General features: G+C 41.2%; 1 protein-coding gene across 1 annotated transcript in view; it reads right to left on the reverse strand.

Moving 5' to 3' along the window:
• ATXN10 (ataxin 10) overlaps positions 1-18,869 on the reverse strand; it is a gene marked incomplete at its 3' end in the record, with an annotated part of 51,376 nt that extends 32,507 nt beyond the window's left edge. Inside the window, exons 1-2 of the mRNA XM_010151708.1 lie at positions 18,682-18,869; positions 13,905-13,987 (exon numbers count right to left, since the gene is read on the reverse strand). Coding sequence (XP_010150010.1) covers positions 13,905-13,987; positions 18,682-18,869 — 271 coding nt within the window. The remainder of the gene's footprint in view (positions 1-13,904; positions 13,988-18,681) is intronic.
• Between the last annotated feature and the right edge of the window lie 5,266 nt (positions 18,870-24,135).

Raw genomic sequence — 24,135 nt, forward strand, 5'->3', positions numbered from 1 at the left:
TCTTTCCCTTCAGAAATGCCAACTCTAATATTAACAGAACATTATGTGCAGTGACTGGACAACCATTCTGTCCTTGGAAGATAAATGTCTAGGCAAAATATCAACACTTTGCTCTTACTAAAATGGAGAATTTTAGTAAGAAAGAAAAAGAAAAGAAAAATCCCCACCATGCTATTAAAAATGTGGAGTTTCAAGTGAATTAGAAACGAAAAATCATCAGACCATGCATCAAATTAGCCTCTGATGCAAATTAAGTTCTAATGAGATCTAATAATGGTAGAGTCAAAAAAAATTATTTGTGCATTTTATAGGAAATGCGTCAGTTTGACAGCCCACTGCCTGACATGAGATCAGTTTCATACTGATTCTGATTTATACAGCATTAGCAATGCTTATTAAATGTAGTCACAGGACCATTCAATTTATCTTCTGGTATTTTAATTGCATTGTTTTATTTTTAGAAAGTAAACATACATGCATTCATTTCTGTAATAAATTATCTACTAAAATCTAAAGGCATAGTAAATGGGACTCCTATTATATCCCCACAAGTAGCAAAAACACATGCCTGAGATTACTCTCCTATGTAAAGTAAAATACTTGTAAGTGCTTACAGACTTGGGAACTGCATTTATGAACTTCCTGCATGCATTAGGATGTAAAATCTTTTTCTTGAATCAATCTAAAAGTAAGCCTAAATCTAACAGACAGTGTCTCTTTAAAGACCCTGCTCTAGCAAAATCAGCAAGTTTGAAGTACTGGGGCGTCTCAACCTGGGCTTAAACCATGCCAGGAAACCAAGAAAAATAATAAAAAGGACTGGCCACCCACTTTGTGTTATTCGTGGTATCTAACCATATGACACACTACTACAGGATACCTTGTACAGGTCTGAAAAAAAATTTATTAACATGTAAAATACTAACCGAGATTATGAGCAAATTTCTCCAATTATTTTTGATGGCATACTGTGGGTATTGTTTCACTTAAACCAAGATTTCCACTGAAGTGCTTACATATTCCCTAGAAGAGCTAAATGATCTTTTTCTGTAGATCTGTGGAAAGAATATCAGACTTCCCCCTCACACTCCCTCCCCCACTTCCCCAAACATTTATATTCTGTATCTGGCTAATAATGGATCATAGGGCTTTTTGCAACAGGCAGAGATCAACAAGTAAACTTATGATTTAGTGTCTTTAGTTGCATATCCACATTAATAGGTGTCCCTGCCCATGGCAGGGGGGTTGGAACTAGATGATCTTTAAGGTCCCTTCCAACCCAAACCATTCTGTGATTCTAATACAGAAACAGTTTTAGCATCCACGTTTTTGTGCATTACAATTTATATTTATGGGTTTTTTATATCTATAAAGGCAGCTTGCCTCTTCTCATTGCCTCGTTACGGTCCCTTCTGCATCACACGTGACATATGTCTGGAGGATGGAAGAAAGGGAAAAACCTTGATGTCTCCTTGTACAAATCTTATAACATTTCCTGGCAATATTCCCTAAAATTCTCACTGAAAAGTAAAGGATAGGTATGAGACATTTCCCCCGCAATCCAAACCTGCTGGCAAAAAGGATACTGCAGAATGCAAAAAAAAAAAAAAATTATGCCTGAAAAGTCACAGTTACATAGAGCCCTCTCCTTTCCATCAGAACAATGCTGATGTAACTGGAGAGCCTGGAAGTTGTGTCATGGCAATGATAATCAACAGGTTGGAAGAACACCATGGCGAACTTTTACATAGTTGTAACTACTTGGATTTTCATCCAGACAGGCAGCAGTTTACCCAAAGAAAAGCAGATGCCTCACATTATTCTCTTCACCTGGATCTTCCTCCTTTCCACCCTCTTCCAACTTCACTTTCCCCGAAGGAAGAACTAGAACACTCTTGGGCCTCCCTGGGAGACTCATTCATAGGGGCATTTCCTCTCAGTATATGTGAGGATAGCAAAGCTGCTTCTCCCTACATTAAAGTTAGGATGCTCTGTCTTCAGGAAGCTGCCCGCATTAAGAGATCTGTTTGCCCCATTCTTTCCACCTTGATCTTACGATCCTGATGACCCTTCTGGGGACAACAGAAAACCTCAATCTGGTCACATCTGTAAGAAGATAATGTAATCTTTACAATTATTTATCCTTTATCTCTTCTCCTCCATCACAGGCATAAGACAGGCGAGAAGCATGTGGTCTGCACTATGTCCATCATTGCCAGTAACCACAGGATCTATTATGGACAGTAAGCAATTGGCAAACCTGATTAGAATCATAGAATGGTTTGGGTTGGAAGGGACCTTAAAGATCATCTAGTTCCACCCCCCCTGCCATGGGCAGGGACACCCTGCACTAGACCAGGTTGCTCAAAGCCACATCCAGCCTGGCCTTGAAGACATCCAGGGATGGGGCATCCACGACATCTCTGGGCAACCTGTTCCAGTGCCTCACCACCCTCTCTGTGAAGAATTTCTTCCTGATATCTAATCTAAACCTCCCTGATTTCAATTTCTACCCATTACCCCTTGTCCTGTCACTACAGGCTCTTGTAAAAAGTCCTCTCCCAGTACCCCTGTAGGCCCCCTTCAGGTACTGGAAGGCTGCAATGAGGTCTCCCCGGAGCCTTCTCTTCTCCAGGCTGAACAAGCCCAATTCTCTCAGCCTTTCATCATAGGAGAGGTGCTCCAGCCCTCTGATCATCTTCGTGGCCCTCCTCCGGACTCGCTCCAAGTGGTCAATATCCTTCTGATATTGAGGGCTCCACAGTTGGACACAGTACTCCAGGTGGGGTCTGGATTGATACCTGCTGCCCTTTTCTGGCCAAAGTCTAGCAGCACATTGAGATAAACACTGTTCCTCTTCCTGCCTTTGATGTAGAGGGAAGTCAGAAACAACCACCGAGCAGCTGCTGCGAGATGAGGTGATCAGAATTAGGATGACCCTGCTCAAATCACAGATGCCCTGTGCAGCTGCCAATTCAGCACACAATGCCAGAGCAAAGTAAAAACACCACAGCCTTCACAGCCAAAGAAAAAGGCAACCAACAAATTTTTCATCCATAATAGAACAGATGTTTTTTCTCCCCACACTTTTACAGTCAACCTTAAATCTACAGATATTTTGCAAGTTTTGATTCACATGTATTTATGTAGATCACAAACCTGACTCCATGAATCTTGCTGACATTATTTGCTGGTAGGGTAGGTGACAGTAAAGAGCAAGGAAGGAAGGAAGGGGCTTAAAGAACACTGTATTTAAAGGTCCACAGAAATACAGGCATTACTGTTCATTTCAAGCCTCAACCAAAGTAACCAGAAACCATTCTAATTAAATAGACATCAGCAAACTCTTATTTCCTTTGTGTTCCAAGTGGGTACCAGTCCACATTATAAAACCACTACGCATGTGTCATAAATCAGCAACATCTTGGCAGGCTGTACTAGAAAGCCTCCAAATTGCAGGAGCGAGAAAAAAAACAAACCAGCACTACACACTGACTAAAAGCAGTATCAGCAACTAGGAAAGGGTACACCACAAGGCAGCCCATTGATCTCCTAACTGTTACAACTTCAGGATATTAGCTCAGCTTAGTCTCTCTCCTAGAAAGAGCAGAGTCAATGTAAATAATTCCGAGACAACCACCACCTCTGCCTCCAAGCACAGCAATCAAATTTTTCTGTTAGTTTATGGAAAGGACAGTTTTGATCATCAGTGCAACAAGCACCGAACCGTTGGAATGCTTTTTGCCACTATTCCAAAGTCTGCTTCCAGTGCCATCCACGTCAACAGCATCAGACAGGTAAACCTCGCTAGGCAGGATCTGGTCTCTAATTCAAACTGTACCTCAACAAGTTGCTGCAATAACACACTTTTATAATTCACAGTTCGTGGTTAATAAAGTAAATCCACTCAGCACAGCTTAAATCAGTCAGTCCCTGCAGAAACAATAGGACTGAAGTAGGGAATAAAGCCCAAGACAAAAAAAAACCCCAAACCCTACCAAGAACCACTGGATTCAAACTTGGAAGGACATTATGTCCAGAGTTCCGAAAAGGTCTTCAAATAAGACAGGAGTGTAACAATCTTCCATAGGACTAACAAGGGTTAAACAGAAAAAGTAGGAGCTTACTGTATTTGAATACAAGAGCCTATATTTGCCTGTGATATGGAGGGTCTAGCAATCATGATGCAGACCCTCCTCCAGCTTTTATTCTCAAGTTGGAAGCCCTACTACTACCCCCTTCTCCCCTTTCTCTCCCCATTAATGTAAGAATATGTTGCATTTAAATAGCATCCCTGTTCCTGAAGGTGTCCTTCACTGGATCAGAACTTGATCTCCTCAAACCTCATTCCACTCTAGACATGATGAAATAAGGAATAAAAAAAATTAAAAGCATGTATCAAGTTTCTGTATTAATATCAGAAGTCACAGCCAAGCCACGTGCGCAAACACGATAGTTAACACTGGCATTTACTCAAAACGACAGCTACTGCTGTATTACCTAAGTATAGTTTACCGTACCAGCCACACAGGGCATGTTTACTGAAAACCCAACCCCTCCAGAAGAATGGCAGCAGTGCACAGTTAGTTGTGCCTGCACGTGCTGCACACTTCTCAAAAGTATGAGAGTCTCAGTACACGGGGCAAGAGTTAGCCACTGCAGGCAGAGCAATACTACACAGAGAAGAGCTAAAGAGAATTCAGGGTTTGCAAACTTGAGACAATTCATTGGTTTGACTCTCCTTAGTCCAGTTTGGCTCTTTTCCTTCTGCAGACAGCTGAAAGCAAGGTAAAAGCTGGCTCTCTATTTTGCAGTTTCTGAAAAAATACCTAAGAACAAAGACCTGGAACAAAGCCCACCTAAATCAGAATCTTTCCACAGCCTTCAATGGATTTTGGACCAAATTCTGAGGATCAAGAGAATCTTCTCATCCACAGAAGGTGGCATCAGGTTGACATACTTTGGAAGGGTGAAGCATATATGGCTGTAATACTTGCCATAGATGTTATGAAGTCACACAGTTCATTAAAAAGCTGTGGCAACATTCACCAAAACACAGCACAGACAGAGCAGTTGTGAAGTTAAAACCACAGTATATGGCAGGATTGAAGTAGTTTTACACCCAGTAACTTACCATCACCCAGGAACCTATGGGTTATGTCTATGACCAAGTCCTATCTATACCATTAGCTCGCAAAAGGGCGACTGTCTATTATTAGAAAACACAGCACTTGCTTCCTAGCGTAGATGTTTCTGGGAGATACTTACAGTTACCTTTTCAAAAGCACTCATTCCCCCCAAAAAACCAACTAACAAGCTAAACAGAAAGAAACAAAAAAACCTCAAACAACCCCAAATGGTACCAAGAGAACAAACCAATTACTTAAAACTTTCCTGTTTGGAAAGCTCTGAGCTATAATAATCAGGGGACAGCAAAACTCAAAAAAAACACAGGATTTTCTTAAGCTATGGAAACATGAAACCAAAATCCCAATACAAGGGCAAATAGCAGTTTACTTCTACCAGATAGTGTATCAACTGATTGTTAGGGCATACACTCTGCAAATGTTACAAAGACCATGAAAATCCCAATATTATTTTTACAGATTGGAAAAACACAAAGGCCAAAAACAACACCAATAACTCAAAAAACTCATGCTTGTGTTTACATAAAAGTTTGATGAGTATAATATATTCATCACACTCCCACAATTATTCCCTGAAAATACTATAAATATTATTTTGACAATGTAATTATAGTTTTTACTTTAACACTGGCAGCAAAGTACTGGCACCAATCCCCGTACAAAAAGCCTAGACAGACAAAGCAAAGATCACACATGGGAACTGACAGCTCTTAAGATGAGGGCTGTCCCTTATTTATATGACTTAAAAAGTCCGTTTCAATCAGCATCTGGTTTATGTGACCTGTAAAACTTAAGTAGTTTAATTATGCTAACAGAAAGCAAAAGAAAAGTCCAAATACAAAAAATAAACGGGGGTGAAGATTTTTAAATTCTTTTCCTCCAAGCAACTGAGGCATGCTGCTTTTTGGGAACCAACCCCGCAAACTGTGGTTCCATTCAGGAACTGCACTCTCCCACTTGCTCTCCCTTGACAGAAAAGCTAATATGAATACAAACTTAAATTGACAAGTGTCACCTATTCACAGTTCATGATGCTTTGACTCTGTATGACAAGTAAAATGGTTCAAGCTTTATAACCATCTATTCTCATTCCACGTAAATCAGCACATAACATATGACTTACACAAACCTGCAGCGTAATAATTTACAGTATTGGCTCACAAAAACACCCCAAAAAATAAAACAACAAAAAAACCCAGTTTGCCTCCTCCTTCAGAGATAAATAAAGAGGGCACTGATGTGGGAAGAGAGGAACGATTAACTTTCCTTCCTTAGCCCTGATGGTTTAAATTCATAGCCATTGTGTTTGAAAGTCTCCAGGATACAATTTAAAAGTTACATCTTCTCCAATTGTAGTTACATTACAATCAAATCCATATAACCAAGCATGTGTGGAGACACTTGTTCAGAGAGAAAAACAGACCTCCTCTGTTTATAGGCAATAAAATCCACAATGGTTTTGCAAATGCAGTGGGTAAGCACTGGGTATGCGCTCTGCCACGATGTCTGTCTAGTAAAAATGCACTGTTCCATCACACTTTTGCAGGCATATTTTAAAATCTTTATTTTTCATATATAAAACCCAAGCAGTAATTTGGAAATGAAACCATTCAGTGCAACATGATTAAAGAACTACAAAAATCAGTGAAAGCAGAATGAAAATTTTTTTAAAGAATAAACAAGAAACATGAAAGATACTGAACAGAAAATAAAAGAGAAGCAGGAAACATGAGACAGAGTCCTTTGGTCAATATTGACATACATTAAAGAATATTGAGGTTCCGTAGTTGATCACTCAGTTTCCAAATGAAAAGGTACAGAAAAAAAAGAAAGTACCAAAAATAGACCATAGATGGTTAGACTCCTATGCCAGTACATAAGCCCTAAAACACCCCAAGGTTCAAGCTAAGTGGTTCTGCAAGGGTATCACTCAGACGCCTTCTGAAAAGCTCTGACTATTTACTTTTACCTCTTTTTCCTATTGCCAAGATATAATCTTCTTAATGGGACCAGAAGTAACAGTGCTGCTGTTGCCATTGCCTTCTAGGGGAAGATAGACAGATAGAAGACAAGAATGAATAAATTATTAAGGACACATGGCTGCTTATTTAAGAATGAATAAAGGAAAATCCATTTAGTGTTCAGGTCTGAGAACATCACCTTCCCCTGCTAATCCCTATCTTCAAAATTAGCCTTTCTCAGGTTTCCAGTACAATTCCAATCTGCGAATGGTTGACTGCAGAACTAGGAACAGGTCAGAGCAAAGAAATATCTTACGTTTTGTTTCACTGAGTGAGGACAGAACCAAAAGGTTTCTTTCTCCTAGCCTCCCAAGGAAATAGAAATCACTTGAACAAGCTGACTGGTATTAACGAATTTTGGGTTTCAGGAATACTTTTGCAAACATAACTCAAACCTCCCTATTCAGATTCTTCTTCAGGAAAGCAAAAACATTTGATTAGACATCTCCTTTTCTGTAAACCCTTGAAAACGTCTTTGAATTAATAACTTCTAGAAGGGACAATCTACTCAGTGTAGATCCAGGGAATTTCTGATCTCCTCTTCCCCATTTCTTTCCAGGGATCTCTCATAATGAAATGTCAACATGACTTTGTAGTACTACATGAACTTACAGAGTGTATGATTCAGTGGCTTTTTAACACAGCATGCCTTCACCTTCAAGAGTTCACAAAGAAATCAAGTATCCTTCTTTGCTCAATCGTGTGATGATCTCCTTCTGCAGATCTCAAGACAAAGTTTTTGTCTTGTTATTTCATCAAAGATTAAATGCTTCCAGCCCATCTGGCTTTTGCAAGAAATATAATCTCTGGAAGCTATATACAGCCTAGGTTCCTTAGCTCTCACTTGTGAAGCACAGACACCTTACATCTCTTTTTTTTTTTTTTAATCTCAATGAAGGAGCAATGTTGTTGGTTGGTTTTGTTGGTTTGGGGTTTTGTTTGTTTGTTTGTTTTAACAGAGTTCTGAACTCCAAGCTTACTTCTGCAGACTACTTCTCTTCCACGCTGACAGATTAGAGTATTTTCCAACGCACTTTCTTCCTAGACCACAATCAACCCATAGGGCAGCAATGGGTCAAGAACAATCGGTTTTTCATTAGCTAAAAGAAAGTACATGTGACAGCTGATCAGGTCCAAATCAGTTTGAGTACTTAAAGAACACTGACTGAAGCTGAACCTAAATTATTAATAATGCTGCTGACAGGCAGAAGATTAAAACAAAACCAAACATACACAACACTTAAGAAGTTTCAGATCCACTGTGGGCTGCTTCACTGGAACAGCATCACTGGCTTTCTCCTCTTCAATGCAAAGTCAGAAATATTTCTTTATAGCTCCCTTGTAAGTACATGGCATTTGGAGTATTTTAAAAATGTTTAAAACAAGATATTGCGTACTTCCCCACACATCCTCCCTCAAGAAAGGAGGTGTGAACAGGTGTTAGACATATGATACTTACGTTGCTAAACATCCTACCAGAAAACGCTCAAGTTACCATAATAAGCGCAGTATTAAAGACCAAAATCTATGGAGTCATCTTTCATCACTGCTTTTAAAGGAATGTTTTAATTCTCTTCTGAATAGTTGAACTACACCTGAATATTTTTTAGAAAATTGGAAGCAAAGTCAAATTCCTGTTGAAGGATTCAGGCCTATCATCCACTGTAATTTACCCAATGTTCCTGGACTTCCTAATATTAAGAGCAGCACACAACCTAAACCTTGGTAAAACTAGCACATCCTGACTCTGATTTTGACTGAGATTTCCGGGAGTACCCATGACATTAACATACGCTGTTAATATTCTCCCAATAACTCACTTTTATGCATCTTACTCTGGTTGGTTAAAACCCCAAAAAAGAGACATGGCATCAGTACAGCATAACAACAATACCCGTGCCACTTGGTTTAAAGCTAGCTCGAGTATCACCAGCAGCCTGGAGCTAGGAATGCTGGCGCGCCTCTCCGGCACACACAAACTGTGCAGCATTGCTCTGCAGCTGATATGGTGCAGTTGCACTCAATTCTGCTCAGAGATTAGAATCACCTCATTCAGAGAGCTCACACAACTAATCGTCCCAGGTAGGGCAGCTATCAGGCATTCAATGCCTTTTCATCCCGGAGGAGAGAAAAGTATTTTAGCAGATAAATACTTCTTAAACAATTATGTTGTAATTCAAACGACATCCTTCAGTGTCGGCAATATTCTGAAGTGGTGAAAAGTTTTAAAAGTTCGATTAACAAACAAAAAGATTAAAGCTCCTTCGGTCCAGGAGGGGCGTTGGAATCAATGAAAGGATCAAATGGGACACAGCCTATTGAACATAAACTTGCTTCAGACAGGCACGCCCTCACTGCAGTTTATGAAGGACAAGCTACCTTCCCCCCACCCCCCATTTCAGAGATGAATCCTAAATCCACATCTCACACTCTGGAATTTAAAGATTCACCATCTTGACAAACCTCAATTTTCCTTCTGCTAGATTCTGCTGGAAAGGTTAAGATTTGCCACAGGAAAAAAAGGGAGGGGGGCAGAGGCAGGGACGGGGGAAGAAATTAATCCCACAACCAAACCAAGACACATGCTATGAAGTGAAAAAGGTTTTCTACTTGGGCTTCTGACAAGGATATTTCCTATGTCTACTGCAATCCTTGACATACTGAACTACTTCTTAGCTCTTAAGAGATCTGGGTCCACTTTAAGTTCAGTTAAAGTTCATCTGGCAGCTCCATCAGCCTGCTCCTCTGGCAAGTGTTACTGGTCTGTGTACCCAAAGCAGGGCGGGGGGAAAAAAAAAAGCTTGCTATGATGAGGTTATATTTTTTTAATTAAAAAAAATATAACAAAAGGGATGTGGAAACGGTACTATGAAAATTCCATTAAATCTATATTCAGCAGAGATAATTTTTTTCCTGAGACTCTAAGTAAAAATTTGAGTATCTTATTAGCTATTTGTTGGAGGACTGTGGTCTTGAACCAGTTAATGAAGAAATGTAATGGGCCTTCTTGCATGCAGCATTTCTGCATGAGTAGGTAAAGTTCCTGCATCTTCAGTCCCTATTCAAACTAATTCCGAACTGGGGAGTGAGGCACAGCTTTCGTCATCTTCTCTGTCTTCTCACTAGGAACATTCAAGCTGCATAATCTCAAAAGTTAAGTACCTCCTTACACAATCACCCACTTCATAGACTTTCAGTGTGTATAGTTTTAAGAAGACTGAGGTGAAGTCCAGTTTTCAGACACTGTCCAAGAAGTGTAGCACTTGAATTTTACTCGACTGCAAAGTTCTACCTCTTGCAGAGAAAAGCAATGAGGACTGCTGGAGCAATAAGAAAACAGAGCACATTTACAAGTATGTGTGACTTAACTGACACTAATCAGCCGTGATGCTGCCCAGAAGAAGGGCTACAAACTGTTAAACACAAATTGTTAAGCAGCATTGCCCATCAACCCTCTGTGCTCATCTATCTGTTGGCTTCCACTGGGAACCTGTTGTAAGGGGCTACACTTCTCAGTACTACAAGAAGTACGAAGAAGAGAAACTGGGCTACGGAACACAACGGATGAAGAGTGGGGACAAACAGCTAAACAGCTATCTAGCAACACCATACAGGAAGCGCCTAAAAATGTTATTTTAATATATGTATTTAAAAGAACAAAGATTATTAGTACAGGGATGGCTAGCTTGGAGGCAGGCTTGGACAATCTTTATATGCCAAATGTGTGAATTAAGTAGTTATTTTTAAACTTATATGAAGCCTTCAGGAGCTGTTCTAGGACAGACATAGCAACTCACCTTCAGATTGTCTGGCCCATTGCCTTAGTGGTCTATCATGTATTCAAAACAATGGCTTTTCCCACAGCTGGCTGAGAAAAGTACATTGCAAGCATACAGGCATTGATATAAGTTTTTACAGCATACCAAAAAAAAAAAAAAAAAGGGCAGTAGAGTTGTTTCAGTAAATATACTGAAGTGAGGAGCCAAAATAACCACTTGGGCCTAAGATAAACTATTTTTAAAAATATCTCTCCTAGCAGAGATGATGAAAAGGAGCCTGGATTTAGTTGAATGAGTCTTAGCAACAGTTTTTAATCACACCACTTTGCACAGCACCTCCTTTTTTGCTGCCTTGATCCCTAATATATTCTTAGAACAGGCACTTCATCCCCTCACCGAGAACCACCCCAATGGTCACAGTAGTGGCCAGAGAATATACACTTTATTCCATTTCTGGTTTTATCCATTACAAACTACTACACTGAACCTCCCTACACAACTTACCACACCACTAAGACTTAACAGTCTTCACAGTTACCAATGGATGAAAGAAAGAAAACATACCACAGATCAGGTCAAAATAATTTTTCAGTCTACATAAAGAATTTTTAATCTCTCTTCTTCATAAATACAACAACGTTGGAACTTCAAGTTTATTCAGCTTACAGTGATTTGTTCTGGCAAATTTTCATAGGGGCATGAATGGAAACATTAGTGTTATTCACTCTGCAATACAGCATTACCTCTTTATCCTTATATTTTGCTGCTATGGAGGCAACATGAAGGTACATAAAATACCTTAAAAGATATAAGCAGGCAATGAGAGGGATCATCAAATCCAAGCAGCCATTTAAAAGAGAAAACAAGACAATGAACACCTTGAAATATTTCACTTAACACTTAATTACCTGCTAGAACAAAATATACATGCTACTTTAGCCCTGTGACCCAATTTCCTGTACAAAATATGAGCTGGAGAGTCATGAAGCAGAAGCATAGTTGATAAACACATAACACTCACTAATTTAATGCATTTCTTTTGTTTTGACAGTGCTATCTAAGTCCACTGTAGCAATTTGCCTCGCTTTTGAAAGTACAACTAATAATCTACAGTTACCGTAACTGTTAACTTCTGAAGCATACCCTGTAGAAGGAGATGGTGCTCTAGGCACTAGCTTAGTTTTCACTTAGAACAAAGTCCATCTGATCACTCAGCAAGGAATTAGCAACGGTCATCTAGAAATTGGTTTTGTTGCACTAACATAAATGAAATACCTAAGCCATGCTCATCACAGATGTTTCCCAATGAGATCAATGCTACATATAGCATCACACAAACCATCTATCCTAGGTCAATACATCAAGTTTTAGTTATACCTCAAACTCACCTGTTGAACGATTATGTGGAAGAACCATCACAAAATACTTTTTATTGAAATACTGTTAAAAACTTTCTGGTCAACGACCTCCTCAATGGTGATAAAGAGAGATCTTACAACATTCTCTGGCTAGGAAAAGGAGTCTGAAGCAGTCACTCACATTACTGGGTTCCACCTCCTCCTTTCCTTTTTGCTAACTAACATTCAGTGCCGCTGCTCTAGCAGCAGAACAGCACATACGCGCATGAGGGGGCTGCCACAGGTCTGAAGGGGAAACCCCACCAAGGGGGGGTACATCCTGCTCACTCTCCTACAGATGCTGGGAGGCACCACTGAAAGGTGGTATTCTCACACCACAACTCCTGATGCTTTGAATAAGCTGAAGGTGGGCAGTCCACTTCGTCAGGACAGCCTTTCAAGCCCACTGCTGTCAAGGACCCTAGTAAGGACAATGTCAGGCTGGACAAAAACAGCCTTTTAATTCCCATCGCTTTTCCATTTCTCTTACTGGTCTACGAAGGGGTTCACAACTGTGGGGCAGGACATTCTTGCCTTCCATGCCATTTCCCAGTCCTCCCTGTCCAACCCTGTGACACAGCTTGAGAGTCATTCAGTTTCTCCTCTTTATGGTCACTGAACAAGTCCTCTTTTTCCCCACACACAGGGTTTAGTTCTGGTCCTCCCACACTAAAGGACTGTGCTAGCATCACTGATCCTTCCTTGGAAGAAGGATTCCAGCAATGGGTAAAGGAGTGAACGCAGCTTAAGCAGAATACCATCGCATGCCCAAAATGCTTAATTTTGAGCCAAATATAGCAGCAACAGGAAAAACAGTATCCCGGACTTCACTGCTCTTTCCCAGCTTCATAAAGGAGTTTGAGGGCAAGTTACTGTATGACAAGCTTCACTTGCTTTCACAAAATGATAGAAAAGCAGCAATATGGACGCAGTAAAAACCTCATGCAAGTAATGGGAGTGAAAAGAAATAGCAGTAGCAGGAGAAACCAAATGTTCCTACTCTCTGCAACCACAAACAGTAAAGACTGGGGTTCAATGTCCAGTATCAAACTTCACATGCACACAGAGGGAAACAGACTGTGAAGTGAGTTACTGAAAATGTCTTAACATCCAGCGAAACAAGCTTGGTAAAAGTTGGTAGCAACAACTGCCATTAAGGAGGAAGGAGACTATATAGCCAGATTTTCTCTCTACTACGTTCGCAGATCAAATAAAAAGACAGTAAACCAGCAGAACATATTTTGAATGGAGGTATTACAGGAACTCTTCCTTTTCACAGTTCAACTATCCTAGTTAATTTTAAAGAAGTTTCGACATATCTTTCCTTTAAACAATCTACAGGGAACAGCTGAGGGCAAATACAATTGGACTAGACTCAGGGCCAGGCTTTTTTCAAGCAGCATAAGGGAAGGTCCCCCAACTCTTAACTGCAATTGAAGAAACAATTAAGTTCTTATATTTAAAAAAATGCATCACTATGGTGACATCGTACCAACACAAGACTTCCCACATAAAAAAATACAGTGCAGGCTATATATTTCACAAAATCCAAAGCCTTACCAGTCAATAACAATTCTTCTTTGATTTGTATTCCATGAAGCAATTTGATCAAATGGACGGATGTAGCGATGAGACCCAAGTTCCTATTAAATTGGGAAGGGGAAGAATAAAAATCACTTCATATGAAATACACTCAAATAAAGCCAAAAGGCTTTTCATGCGAGTTAACAGCAAGGCTTTAACATCTTCAGAAACTGAAATAAAAAGCAGTTTCTCCTACTTAACTGTACGTGACTATCAGTAGCTGCACTACTACCACCACAAGCAAAAGAAATTAATTTACTGCATCAGCCTGCATATTAACAATTTTGGACACAATACTTCCAGAGCTAAGTACCCTTTCCTCTCCCGTTTGCTGTTCTTCTAATTCAGATGTTTAAAATCAGCAGGTTATTCCTGCAATTTAAACAGCTTTATTGGTGTAAAAACTTTGCTTTTTTTGAAGTTCAAGTGTTCATGGAAAGTGTCAGTATATGTTACTTAGTAATAAACTTTGGGGATTTTAAATGCCAACAAAATGATTAATGACAGCCACTGAACAAACAACAGGGCCAGTTCAAAGGGAAACATAAAACATTTTATGAAGGAAGCAGGAAAGCTCAAGTAAACATTTATCCTTTCTCCAGTGAGAAATCTCAAAATGATTTGGGTTGGAAGGGACCTTTAAAGATCAACTAGTCCAATCCCCTTCTGTGGGCAGGGACATCTGCCACTAGACCAGATAGCCAAATGCCCCTTCCAACCTAACCTTGAACACTTCCAGACATGGAAAAACATGGTGATAGTGAAGATAAACCAGTGAAGTGATGCCATTTAGAACACCAAAATAATTCTACAGCCAAAGATCAGCAGTCCTGGAGGTAAACAACATACATGCCAGGATGCACGTGCAACAGGAATAGAAAACATAAGTCAATGAACACAGTATAAACGGATAAAGTTTTCAGTTTTTAACTCGTTTGTACTTCAGCAGTCAAGCTTTGTGAGAAGAGATTGAGGAAGACAGAGCAGCTGAAACTTCAGCACACATGCACCCTCTACACTCACACGAGTTACTTAAAAAAAACCCTATCATTACATATGAATGCTGAATAATTGCCTTCTGCAGATGTTTGCTAAACAAACATATGCTCTTTCCCATTAAGTTCTAACACAGAGGGGCAGCCAAAGATACATTTATAAATGTATAATACACACATGCACATACAACCTATTAAAATAAAAACATTTCCCTTTCCTGCAGACCCCAAATCACAGCACACAATGCAGAAAAACTGGCTGTGGAAGGAACACAACTTCATATTCCCCAATAGTTTAAAAGCTGTTACACAATCGATGTTTACAATCTGCATTCTTTCCCAGAAACAATTAGTTTTGATTTTGATCAAACAATTTGTAGTTTGGGGGTTCTTTTGGAACATGTGAATGTTGCACACTTCAAAACAGTATCAAAGGTACATAATCTTCCTTCCATTCACAACTTTTCAGGACATTTAATTCCTAAGGAAGTTGTGCATTTGCAAACGTTTAAAATCAACACAAACGTATAGCTAACATACAGCTGGCTCAAAGCACGCTGTGCGGTATTAAAAGGTCCATATGTTTTATGCTGCTACAAAGCGAAACACTATCCAATGAGTAACCCGCTGAGTCCTTCACTGTTACAAACATGGTCAGAACTTTCATACATACAGGCCTTCCCCGCCTGCAGTTTAAAGAAAGTATAAGTATTAGCATCCAGCTTCCTAAATAAGCAAGTCTGTGCTAACCGCCCCGTGAGGGCAAGTACACAGCACAGCTATAACCACTGCAGAGCACATTTCTGCTCAGAAGCAGGCTGGATATCTGAATTCCATCAGAAAGTAAATACTACATTTTTACTCGGGGAAAAGCTCTGCAAGTTTGTATTTCTCATGCTACTGCAAAGGGCAATCCTGCCGGTCCCCAGCCCTGCAGTTCTGCTCCCCCTGTTTTGTTAACATGAGTAACTATGGAGCTACATAAGTTAAAATAAGTAACACAGTTTGATGTTTGGCTGAACATCCACCAAGCAAAAATTTAGAAACAATCATGTAAGTTTTCTGTCAGATGAGTTTCTTGACCCACAACATGATCACAAGTGCTAGCATGGCCAGGAAGAAAAAGGTAAGAGCCTGAACTTCGATTTACCTTATTCTAAAACTAACGACTTCTGTGAAAAGTCCTGCAACATTTTGGCCTTAACAAAATTCTGCCCCAGCACAGAAGTTGTGAATTTGTCCCATATCAAAACTATTTGACAGATGGACTGCTCAATGGATAAAGAAATGGCCGGATGGTCACACTGAGAGAGTGGTGGTCAATGGCTCAATGTCTGAGTGGAGATCGGTGACAAGCGGTGTTCCTCAGGGGTCGGTGTTGGGACCTGTACTGTTTAACATCTTTGTCAGTGACATGGATGATGGCATTGAGTGCACGCTCAGCAAATGTGCTGATGACACCAAGCTGTGTGGTGCAGTGACACGCTGGAGGGAAGGGATGGCATCCAGAGGGACCTGGACAGGCTGGAGAGGTGGGCCACTGCCAACCTCATGGAGCTCAACAAGGCCAAGGGCAAGGTCCTGCACCTGGGTTGGGGCAATCCCAAGCACAAGTACAGGCTGGGTGGAGAATGGATCGATAGCAACCCTGAGGAGAAGGACTTGGGGGTACTGGTGGATGAAAAGTTGAACATGAGCCAGCTGTGTGCGCTGGCAGCCCAGAAAGTCAACCGTATCCTGGGCTGTATCCAGAGCAGCGTGGCCAGCAGGTCGAGGGAGGGGATTCTGCCTCTGTACTCTGCTCTGGTGAGACCACCTGGAGTTCTACGTCCAGCTGTGGAACCCTCAACATAAGATAGATATAGACTGGTTGGAACGAGACCAGAAGAGGCCAGAAGATGCTCAGAGAGCTGAAGCACCTCTGCTATGGGGACAGGCTGAGAGAACTGGGCTTGTTCAGCCTGGAGAAGAGAAGGCTCTGGGGAGACCTTATTGCAGCCTTCCAGTACCTGAAGGGGGCTACAAGGAAGATGGGAGGGACTTTTTACAAGGGCCTGTAGTGACAGGACAAGGGGTAACGGGTTTAAATTGAAAGTGGGGAGGTTTAGATTAGACATCAGGAAGAAGTTCTTCCTGGAGAAGGTGGGGAGGCATTGGGACAGGTTGTCCGAGAAGCTGTGGATGCCCCATCCCTGGAAGTGTCCAAGGCCAGGCTGGATGAGGCTTTGGGCAACCTGGTCTAGTGGAAGGTGTCCCTGCCCATGGCCGGGGGGTTGGAACAAGATGGGCTTTAAGGTCCCTTCCAACCCAAACTGTACTATGATTCTATATTTAGTTAATTAAAGCAAATTTTAAGATTGTACTCCACAACAATTCTTCATGATCTAAAAAACTTTAAAAGGACTTTGGTTGGGGTTTTTTTGTTGGTTTTGGGTTCTTGGTGGTAAGGGGGGAGCGCAGGGGGGAGGATGTTAGTTGGTTTAGGTGTGGGTTTTTTTGTTGGGTTTTTGTTTGTTTGGGGTTTTTGTTTCTTTGTGTGTTTTTTGTTTTGTTTTGAAAACAGCAAGTAGACTACCAGGTTTTCAGTAATTATTGCTGGTTGTACCCCAAGAATCTCCTCAACGCTGCAACAAACACTGGCAAAAAAATAGGCTAAATAACTTAAGGAACCAAGCTGATGTCTTACTGTCCATTAACACTGGTTTACCTGTATATGTATCAGGGTTAATATGCTACATGCTGTACTTTGCCATGAGTACCAGGCAGATCTAAAATACACCTTAAAACAACATAGGAATCCTGATAATTAACACTATTTACTTACTATGATATCCAAAAAAATTAAACAAGCAAAATGGGGTAGTTTTACAGTCAGTCTTAGAATCATAGAACGGTTTGGGTTGGAAGGGGCCTTAAAGACCATCTATTTCCAAACCCCTCACATGGCCTCCACTGGGCACACTCCAACAGGTCCACATCCACCTTTTTTGGGGGGCCCCAGGGTTGGATGTAGAACTCCAGGTGGGGGTCTCACAAGAGCAGAGTACAGAGGCAGAATCACCTCCCTCGACCTGCTGACCACGCTGCTCTGGATACAGCCCCGGGTACGGTTGGGTTTCTGGGCTGCCAGCGCACACTGCTGGCTCATGTTCAGCTTTTCATCCACCAGCACCCCCAAGTCCTTTTCCTCAGGGCTGCTCTCGATCCATTCTCCACCCAGCCTGTACTTGTGCTTGGGGTTGCCCCAACCCAGGGGCCGGACCTTGCCCTTGGCCTTGTTGAGCTCCATGAGGTTGGCAGTGGCCCACCTCTCCAGCCTGTCCAGGTCCCTCTGGATGGCATCCCTTCCCTCCAGCGTGTCAACCACGCCACACAGCTTGGTGTCACGTCAAACTTGCTGAGGGTGCACTCGATCCCACCATCCATGTCGCTGACAAAGATGTTGAACAGTACTCGTCCCAAACCCTGATCCCTGAGGAACTCTTCTCATCACTGGTCTCCACTTCGACATAAAGCCAATGACCACTTCCAAAAGGCTTCTATCAGTACTCTGTTATACAGCTGTGCCCCAAACTCTAACCTACAAGTAGGTCAGCTATTTTTGTTCCTTGCATACTTCATTTCAAGTGATTGCATCAAGCAGGAAGTATCAGTTAATAAATCACCTAACACAGCAATGTAAAATAAGAATCTCTATATAAAACCACACAAACATCATAAGGTTATATTTTTGTATGGGTTAAAATGGTTAACTATACCTCATGACATGTTGATTCTTGGCACACTGAACACAGGCATTCCTCAGACATCTGAAACACTCTGCTATGAGCAGCAGGCAGGTGTCTAGATCTACCAATTCACCGGAGTCTTTGCAGGCCTGCTCAATTTCACTTGAGGCACTGATCAGGATTTCCAGGAGATTCCGAAATATGCTTTCTTCTGCCATTTCTCTGAAATAAATAAATTTGTAGTGAACAAAACAAACCAAAAGTGCCACCATGAAAAAATGTCATGACAGTTATGTTTCTTCTTGTAAAGCTAAAGATGTTTCTGTCAATCCTTAGTATACAAGGTCTTTCAAGTAGAAAGAGCAAAATGCACACACACAACTGTCCCATCAGCCCTTTCAGAAAACAGCTGTGAGGCACTTGTGTTGCCTTAGCATTCTTACAGCTTTCCAACAGCTCTTTGGAATCTAAAAAACAACCAAAGAAAAACTCTTCCTAATACATATAGCTAGCATGATTACACTCTGAACACTGCACATTGTTCAAAGATCAGGAATTGATTTAATTAATGGACACAATTTAGATGTTTAGCACTAGATGTTTCCGAAGGAGTTACCAGAAGCTCTGATATAAACCAGCCTGCCACAAATTTCACCAAAGGGAGAGTCTTGAAGAATGCCCGTGGCTGCACTAGCATCATTCTGAAGTGTGTGAATCAAAGCCAAGGGAGAAAGCCAACTCTGTCTACTGCAGCAGAAAACCACCTAAACAAAAAACTACCATGCCACTTCTTCAAGTATCAAGACCTAGCAAAACAACACTACAAAACCATAAGCACATACAAATACTACAGAAACGGATGACAGAGCTGGTGCTGCTGCACCACGCAGCATCAGCAAACTCCCCAGGATCAACACGCACATCTGCAGATGAGCTGTCACACAGACACACACAATGTTTCCAAACTACAACTATTCACATACTCTCTCCCCTGATTTTATGTTCAGAAATGAGGGCAACACATTAAAAACAAAGAATCATAGAATGGGTTGGGTTGGAAGGGGCCTTAAAGATCATGTAGTTCCAACCCCCCTGCCAGGAGGGGCAGGGACACCCTCCACTAGACCAGGTTGCTCACCATGCCTAAGTGTGCTCATCCAGCATCCAGAAGCTGTGGGGCATCCACAGCTTCTCTGGGCAACCTGTCCCAGTACCTCACCACCCTCTCCGGGAAGAATTTCTTCCTGATATCTAATCTAAACCTCCCTGCTTTCAATTTAAACCCATTACCCCTTGTCCTGTCACTAAAGTCCCTGGTAAAAAGTCCCCTCCCATCTTCCTTGTAGGCCATTCAGGTACTGGAAGGTGCTATAAGGTCTCCCTGGAGCCTTCCCTTCTCCAGGCTGAACAAGCCCAGTTCTCTCAGCCTGTCCCCATAGCAGAGAGCCTCCAGCCCTCGGAGCATCTCTGTGGCCTCCTCTGGACTCGCTCCAACCAGTCAATATTCTTTTGCTGTTGGAAGCCCCAGAGCTGGACGCAGAACTGCAGGAGGTGTCTCACAAGTGCAGAGGGAGAGAATCCCCTCCCCCAACCTGCTGGCCACACTTCTCTGGATACAGCCCAGGATACGGTTGGCTTTCTGGGTTGCCAGCGCACACTGCCGGCTCATGGCCAGCTTTTCACCCACCAGCTAACTCGGTTTTGATACTAAGTGCTGGTGAAAAGAAGCCACACCAAAGAGTGTTTATGGCATTGCTATAGGAAAGCTCAATAAATTTGCTCATCCAGTATTTCTGGTCAGAGTCAAAAAAAAAGGGAAATCCAGACGCATCTTCCTTGAACCTTAAACCAGACTTGTCATGTACTCAGATCGAACAGAAAAGTTAGGATCCAAGACATAAGGCTGACAAATACCTTCTAAGCTATGAACAGAAGAAAGCAAGATGAAATGGAAAGTAATTATTAAACAAAATACATTCACATAGAAAATTTTTCCTAAAGGAGAACTTTAAAATGTCTTGATCAAACATTAGTGGATGATACAGTATTGCCTGCATTCTGCTGCTCCCTCACAATGAGAAATTCTACCTAACTTTTGTAATAAGTGATCGCACATACACAAGCCAAGACATGTACACAAACATCATTAAATTACCACATCATTAGATACCAGATCTCCAGAAAATATGCATTTTGTTGTAGAACCTCACAGTTGATCAAGGCCAATACACTTAACAATCTCCAGCTACATAAAAAAATCCACCACAGCATCAGTGAGAATTATCATGAGGGAAAGGGGGAAAAAAACCAACCAAGCTACATTTTATAGTGGCATAATACTGAGGGGAGAATATATCAAAGTGGCACAACCAAGACCAAAAGCAGACTTGGTCTTCAGTCATAAAGAAAACACTGGAACTTATATAACCAGAGAGGGGGTTTGGCATTTGGTTGTGTTGTTAAGACCTCAGAAAAGACATTCACGGGACTTACACTAAGTGGTAAACCTCCTCCTGCTTCATCCCAGGCATGCATGCCAAAGAAGATTCAGTGGCTGATGTACCATAATACACATGGTAAATCCACCCAGGCACAAGTTTCTATACACATCTGCAGAGCCAGGTCTGGTAAAGGAGTGCTCTGTCAGGCCCTGTCCCAGACTCACAAATGCCATGTTTTCTCTTTTGAGTGAAGATGCCACACAGAACCATCAGCTGTTGGTAAGCTGAGTTTTTAAACACTGACATATCTAAAATAGGAAACATCTAGATTCAATTGCAGTTTCCTTTATAAATACAATCCAACATATGGCCTATGCCTATGTGTTGGATTATCACACAAAACTGGTGATTTCCTGACCCAACTTGAAAACGCAGAAGTCAGTGGTCAGTGCAAGACATGTATTACTGTACAAGATAATTATTTGAAATAAGTAAAAACAGAAATAAGAAAAGCTGCAGGCACCTTCGTGCATGTTCTTTTGACTCTACTTTTAAAAGGACACCTTAAAGTCATTCTGATCCCAGGAAAGTTTCCACTCTTGTTACTCTTGTTACAGAGTTATGCAGCAAAATACAAGTTTTAAAAAGAGTAAATGTGATGTACACATGGAAGTGCTGCTCTTCATCACCGGTGTTGAAGCAGAGGTGGATTTTCATTTACTAGTAAAGAGACAGACCTACAAATCTCTCTTGCACACGATGAAAGAAAAAAAACCCTCAAGCCAGAGGTTTCTGGCCACAACTACTCTCTTCCTACAACAGAAAAGAAAAACCTAATCGAACAAGTAAATACTGTTCCAAATGAACAAGGAATGACTTAAAGGCTGTTAGGTAAAAAAGCATTATCTTCAGAGAAGGTTTAAATGTGACTCTTGTACTTCAGCATTTATACATCATTGTACTTTGTGTGCTAAAAAGGAATTTTAATTAAATTCATCCTTCTGCAGAAAAAACTAAAATCCTCAAATCACTGGGGACAGCAGGAAGTGTTTAAAGAAATCAGTCAAGATTTCTTGATTTCAGGTAACTGTTCCACAGCAATGCTTAAAACCATTTTTAAAAAAAAAAATCTTCTTTCCAGTGGTATGTCAAAGATTCACATACGGAAAAAAATAGCAGCTACAAGTATTTTAACTGTATTTTTGAAAAGGAAAACAGGAAAATACTTTCCTTCCATAACCTTTTCCTTAATCTTTAAATATTAATTTATGGAATTGGCAAAGAGACTGTTCAGGAGAATGAACACCTTCTATTGTAAACAGGCCTCTACATTCCTTCACAACTGCAGATACTCCAAAAACTTCTGTTTCCTATGTTTTGTTGCCTAAGACAGGATCTTCACAATTTGCTGCTGCCACGCATCCTTGATTTCAGCCAAGTATTCTGCAAGAATACAAGAGGAAGCAGAAGCAATTGTACAACAGCCCAGCCCTCAGACAAGGAAGACAAGCAGAGTTTCTTGTTAAGTCAAAACAAAGAGTTAGTACTCATGTATCCATGCCAAAAGCGCGATTACTGTCACTTCTTGAAAAATCTAAGTGCTTGATTGCTAAAAAGAGAAATTGCAGAAGATAAGATTGTAGTGAACATGGAGTTAAAAACATTAATGCAACCCTGCTCAAAAGCCTAGAGCTCCACAAATCACTAGTCAGGAACTATGAGAACAACCCAGAAATTTGCAATTGTGTATTTCCACTCTGTTTTAAGTACTTAGACAATTCTACTCCTGTAAGCAAAGTCACTAAAAAGCCTTTAAAATGTTTATCTTCACAATATTCCTGGTAATAAAGCCATTTTCTTCCTTTTATAGATTAATAATGGAAGCATAAAGAAATTGGGTCATTTGCTCAAACGCACTGGAAGTCTCAAGTGAAGTACACAGCTGAATTCACATCTCCCAGATTCCACACCACGGTCTTGGAGTTGGGGCATTATTTTCCTCCGAATTCCAGACCACTAGAACACATTTTTAAAATACTTTGTTTTCACAAGCACTGAACAGTCGCATAATAACAAGAGAATTATCACTGAATATCACCACTTGCAATACCAAATATCCACTGGGTTCTGTCTTCTGGTTCAACAGTACCAACAACACATTTTTCACAGCTGGCAAGTTTCTTGCCAAAGCTGCTCTCAGATCCATTGTACAGGATGTATCATACAGGATGTAAGCTAACACTACAACCTTGTCGTTCTGGAAGGGCAACTACAGTGTCTCTCAGCCCACCCGCACCCACAAAACTTTTCTATTTTGGGAAATATCCACTGACTCCTTTGTCAAACAGCGTGGCACAGGTTTCAAGGAGGAGACAAGAAGCAGGCAGAGAAAGCATCAGCATGTAAGCCCAAAATTAGCAGAGATCTTGCTCTCATCCTAGAGAAATTGATATGAACACCAGAAGGTGGTCTCCTGTACAAAGACCACAAGAGAGTATTTTTAAGTACATCTTTCCCCTGTCCCTCAACTTTTAAATATGGATTTAATTAACAAAAGTAGTACTGGGAATTTAAGGAAAAAACCCAACACCACCACAATTTTATGCTAAGCTGAAAAGTTTGATTTCTTCTTTCTTAAGTGTTGTAACCTTTTCACAGCTACTGTTAGGAGGACTGAGCACAGGATCCCACCAACCTATACTGTCTCCTACCTTTCACGAAGAGTGGAAACCCTTACTATAAGCCCAGTCACACAGCTGACTCTCTGCATGCCCAACCTTTACCAAAGCCAACAGTGGTAGAGGCCCAGCAGCCTCACTGGAATAGCAGCGCTCCATACTGGCTCCTTGCCATAACCCCACACTTTCTCTCCCTACCTTAAAGCTACACAGGGGCACCCAACCTTTCCAGCTCTCCACAGGTGGAGATCCCCAGCTCCCACACGGGCAGCCCCCGCGCTCAGACGTTTCCTATCAGGAACCGGCTGCTCCGCTCCGGGCACCGAGGGCCCCTTTCGCGGCGGCGCCCGCAGCCGACACCCCGA

This window comes from Eurypyga helias, unplaced genomic scaffold (assembly GCF_000690775.1).
Source record: "Eurypyga helias isolate BGI_N326 unplaced genomic scaffold, ASM69077v1 scaffold1675, whole genome shotgun sequence".
Lineage (NCBI taxonomy): Eukaryota > Metazoa > Chordata > Aves > Eurypygiformes > Eurypygidae > Eurypyga > Eurypyga helias.